This window comes from Telopea speciosissima, chromosome 4 (genome assembly GCF_018873765.1).
Source record: "Telopea speciosissima isolate NSW1024214 ecotype Mountain lineage chromosome 4, Tspe_v1, whole genome shotgun sequence".
Classification (NCBI taxonomy): Eukaryota; Viridiplantae; Streptophyta; class Magnoliopsida; order Proteales; family Proteaceae; genus Telopea; species Telopea speciosissima.
In genome coordinates, this window is record NC_057919.1 from 26,584,996 (window position 1) to 26,590,541 (window position 5,546).

General features: G+C 39.4%; 1 protein-coding gene across 1 annotated transcript; it reads right to left on the minus strand.

Moving 5' to 3' along the window:
* Window positions 1–4,286: 4,286 nt before the first annotated feature.
* On the minus strand, window positions 4,287–5,338 carry LOC122659770 (protein PHOSPHATE-INDUCED 1-like). Its single transcript, XM_043854904.1, has one exon. It carries the CDS (start codon window positions 5,336–5,338, stop codon window positions 4,391–4,393), a length of 948 nt encoding a protein of 315 aa, XP_043710839.1. The 3' UTR covers window positions 4,287–4,390.
* Between the last annotated feature and the right edge of the window lie 208 nt (window positions 5,339–5,546).

The following is a 5,546-nucleotide window of genomic DNA, read 5'->3' on the forward strand; positions in this document are numbered from 1 at the left end:
CACAGGGAAGACATCAAGCAATGAGAGCTATGTCGTACATTTACTTTCAGTAAACTCTGTGATGCAGTGGCACGTGACTGACTGGACAAGTATGATTGAGTTTAAAAATCTAAACACAGACAGAACCGGTCTAACCCGATTTTCAGGTTCAATAAGGGTTGATAGTAGTTTAGTAACTCTTTGTCTTGTATTCTTCCAACACAAATCTTCATCTCAACTACATTTTGTTTATATGCTAAATTGCCTACTTTCATTTATCAGATATTAAGTTTCCAATCTGGGTTCCTCTGTTCCAAGGCTTCTCACTCAAAATTTCTTTTCTTTCTGCTTTCAGAACTTCCTCTACAGACAATGGAGCATTAGAACCTTATCATCCTTCTTCCAGATTAGCACAAGTACTCTCAAGTAACAAGTAAACAGTTAAATTGGTTAATCATAACTTAATTGATCATCAACAAGAAGAATAAAGTTCACATATAAGTGTGTGTGTTCACACTAGTGTACTGTTGTCAAGATTATAAATATTGATACTCTAGAGTATTGAAGTGGCTACTCACAAGCCTGTAATCCATATATGGTTTGATTGAAAGCTGGCATCTTAGGCTTGTTTTGGCTCATGGAGGTCCATCAAGCTACTTGGCTACTCACAAGCCTGTTTTCTTCTAGCTAGTCACCAACAAAAAGAGTTGTAGAATCCATCATGAAGTTAAAGACAACGGAATCAATTTTACAGGCTCACCCACCACAGTTAAAGATGATCCACACTTACTGCTGACATTGTATTATAAAATAAAATAAATGCCGGGTGGGAAGTTGGGGGATGCGGGCATGTAAAAGTAGTTCTGCTCGTCTTACTGTGAGAGATCTTTGATTTTCTAGTTTTTATCACTCATCACTCATGGCCAACTCTAGTGCATAGTCTTCCCTTTCCTGCAAACACAGGATATATTATTATTCATTTGTCAGCTCAGACCATTAGTACTGCTATTATAATATCATTAACTTGCTGTTAAGGTATTATTAGATCTTACTTGGTAACTAGGTTTTGAATGGGATGCAATAACTATCTCAGCTGTTGGAGTCTTCCTAGGTAAGTAAGTTTTTGCACTTGCACAGAAGTGTTTGTTTCCTTTTTACTGTTGGAATATATATCATGATTCCATTTTTTTAATTTTTCTAGTCATGTTGTTTGAACTTTATGGAATTGATGTCGGAATGACAACCTATATTTAATTAAATGTGGTGTTAGTGATTAAAAATGGTAGTTTGGTTTGGCATTATCAATGAAATTAAAATTCAAGATGATGACTTGGCAGGTTGGATATGGTTTGCCACGATCTTAATGTCAAGATGATGACTTGGCAGGTTGGATATGGTTTGCCACTTCTTAGTGTCAAGATGATGACTGGTCAAGATAATCCCTTTTTGTTTCTTTTAGTCCTTCAAAGGATTTTAACTTATGTGTAGTTTGTTCATCTATGTTTCCTTCAGGTGCAATGAAGTTAGAAGCTAGAAAGTTCCCACTTTGAAATTCGAAAGGATTGAAATTGGAAGGAGGACTAGATTATGATGTTCCTGATCTACAATGTAGAGAGCAATGGTGATGATATTCCTTTTGGCTAGAAACTTTTTCTCTCTGGGTTTTTTTTTTTGTTGGTGTTTTGGTTGAAAGTGAATTTTAAAGGAATCTCCTTTTGAGTTTTTTGTGTTAATGGAAAACAAAGCATTAATGCAATGTTTATATGAATTTTATAGTTAATAGTTTTTGTTTTATAGAATGAATATTATATATGGATGTAAATTACAGGTGACAATTTCCCTTTCTGACTTACAAACAATGAATGCCATATAAATAGGAAAAAAAAATAAATAAAGACTTTTTGGCGACGGTAAACATATCACTGTCGCTAAAAATCCATTTGCCCCGACGGTGATTTAAATATCCGTCGTATAAGATAAATTTTCTCTCATGACACATCACAAACTGTCGTCTAATATGTACATTGTGACGAATAAAACCGTCGTGAAATATATATATTTAGCGACGGAAAAGTATACTGTCAAAAAAATAATTTATACTGACGGAAACATAAAATGTCGCCATAAATCTATTTTTCAGCGACGGAAATATAATACATCGCCATAAATATATTTTTAGCGACGGAAAAGTCAAACGTTACGAAATATCATTTTGCTAGACGGGAGCAGTTTTACCGTCCCGATTTTCCCCGACGCCAGTTTAGCCGACGGACTGGCGACTGTTAAATTTACTGTCGTCAATATTTTCAGCAAAGGAAATCTATTTTTGGCGACCATTAATTACCGTCGCGAAAAATCATATTTCTTGTAGTGCGTGAACCCCTGGATCACCAAGTGCTGTTTCAGCCAGACTCTCACGTAGTCTGTGTGATTCACGAACCGGAGGAGAAGGTGCCTCGCGTCAAGAGAGGAGATCACCACATCCGCCGACAAGTGGAACGCTGTTTGCAGAGCCCGTTTTACTTCAAACAGCGATGGCCTCCCATACAAACACTTCGCCACGAGCGCGAGCCTGAACGGTTCTTCTGATCTTTCTATCTCTTCTTATGAGAAGAAAACGACAGGCGTACCCCTGTGCATTGACGGTTTCATTACAGCGATCGACGGGGTTGCCACTGAACTACGAGACACCACTGCCGAGAACGAAAGGGGTTGGGATACCGCCAGCCGTGAGCTTTCCGGTAGCCATGCTCCCCCTGCGGCGGGAGGCACAGCCATCAAACCCTAAACAATAATCGCACTAACGTGCACCTGCAGAGCATTCAAAATCGCATGTGTGCTAACATACACAGCCTCATGTCACACAACCTTGATTCTTTGCAAAAACCATTGCCAGTAGACCCATTTACATAACATATCTGACAATAAACCATGTAGGGCTCTCAAAGGATCAAGTCTGATATACACACAAATGTGTACCCGTATTTGTGTCTGCAATCTCCATTCACAGGAACACACAATGAGGTAACCATACAAACAAAAAGCTCAACTCAGTCCTTAGTTGCAAACACTTTGATCAGTCATACCTCTAGACACACTATCACCCATGAATATGAATAAATAAAATTAAACAATTTATATTTGAGTTTAATTCACACAACATCCACCAACTCTGCCAAAGAGCTAGAGTACGTAAGCCTCTGAAAAAGAAAAAGGAGGCCACCAATTCCTGAATTTTTTTTTTCTTTATGTTGGTAATAGCAAATCGATTGATCAGCATGTGCATAACACATGGTCGACTGGGTGATGATCTATCTGTAATTGCTTCACTTTGGCAGACAAACCATGCTGTGATAAGGTTGATTGCTTCTTGCTCACTAGACATGCTCCAAACTCAAATGCAGTTCTAATTCTGATTGGGACTACTACACTTAACAATAGTAGATAAAGAGAATTGCTTGATGCTGACTCTCATAGTCCTGGTCAAATTAAAGAAGGCTAATTCATTGATTGTTTGAGTATTTGAATAAATAATCACTGTCATTTTTCGATCTAGATCTCACGATTCCAAGAGAGAAGGATTACATTCATACTTGGTTGATCTCAACGTTAGCAGATAACATAATTTTTCTACCATCTTCAAGAAGGAACAAAAGAATTTTCACCAGATAGTGAATTTTTACAAACTAACATATAGTTTTGTTAGAACAAACATCAAACAAAACATGAACAGAAACAAAACACAGCAAGATGACACAGATTTAACGTGGTTCACACATCAATACGATGTGCTACATCCATGGGCGAAGCTGAAGATGTTTGACTATGTAATGGAAGATGAGTTACAATGGAGGTCTCTCATGAACACCCAGAAACAGTATTGCTGCTTTCTCCCTGAAACCCCAATACGAAAAAACCCCAAAACTCTCTCAGTGTACAACAAAGCGGGTAAAGAATATACATACTCCTCCATTGGATCGGGTTGAACGGGGCTTCACCCCTCACCCCTCATAATGAGTTCCATTTAGGTCGTCACCAAAAATGTTGGAGCGGGTCAATCTTCAAAACGGGTAAAAGAATTCGAGACACACATAACAAGTTTTTGAGAATTGGGAATTTCATGAATGGACAGATCAGTTTTTTGGTTGGTGGTGGGTTGCTATGTCTTAGGTGCAGTCTTTAGCATGTTTATATTTCCAGAATGCATAAGCAAAAAGAAGAGCAAAGCAAAGCAGAGAGTAATTAGAAAGAGAATGATTGAAACCAAATGATCTAATATTCCATATATAATTCAATGGCAAAGGATAAAAAGAATAATAAATGAATTAATGAATCAAAGAATGTTCGTATCCATCATATCTTCTACATCTATAGCAACAACTATATACATTGCTGATGTCCTTCCTTAATCTTAGACCAATGTAGAGCACGAAGATGTGGAAGGATCAAACAGAGCAGGAAGAAGGTACTTTCTCCCATTTGCACCATTGGCATTGTAGCTAGCACCAGTAGTTGAATCCACCAGCAGATCCCCTGCATAGCCAGGGTAAGCTCCCTTTCCATAAATACCAGGGCAAGCAGAAGCTGCCTCCAATGGTGCCATTGCCGGGCCTTGAAAAAAACCATTCCCAAATGGATTGGTAGCAGTTGCAGCCAAGAGACTAGCCAGATTGATAACCATTCCATCCATGCCCACATCGTTGTTTGGGGCAATCAATGGTGGGTTCTGAGGTCCATAAATGGGCTGGTAGAAAGGCCAAGCACATTGGCCCGGGCACTGAGTCTCTGAATTGCCAACCCAGATGTAAGCAAACTTCGATTTCTTGCCATAGGAACCATGGCTTCCACATGTGTCCCTGCAGAAGCCCTCGACATTGACATCGGCGGCGGTCAAAACTACATTAATGGCATTTCTATGATCGCCTCTTGCTGCAAGTTGCTCAATTTGGGTGCGGGTAAGCGATTTGCCCATTGAGTAGTTCTCGTCAAGGATCTGATTACTAATCTCTAGAGTCAGGGAAGAGGTGGGCTTCTTGTATTTGGAGCTGAGATGGTAGTACTTGTCTGTGGTTCTCCACCAGGTTAAAACAGAGGGTTGGGATTGGGACTTAAATGAATCTGACCCAGAAAGCGAAGAGACGAAATCAGAGATAATGGCTTGTTGGGTAGGCTTGAAATTGCCATACCAGATGAGATTAACAGAGATTTTGCCAGAGAGAAGAGGGCCATTATGGTATTGAAAGAGCATACTCTGCTGCTCTTCTACCAAGTCAGTGAGTCTTCTCCCAGCATTGGAGAGACAGAAGATGGAAACCAACAGGAGGGCTTGGAAGAGAAATTTAGAAACCGAAGAGGCCATTTCTCAAACAACTTGAGAGCTCAAGTAAGGTGGAAAAAAAGTATGAGAAGGTCTTTGAGTTCTTGTTTGCAGAGGTAGAGGAGGTCATGTGGGAATTATATAGTTGGAAGGAAAGGACTGAATTCATTGCTTATTGCTTTTCGACGTGGGGTGAACACTGGAGTAGAGACAGTTGGACTTTGAGAGAAGCAACGCAGAAAGACATTGC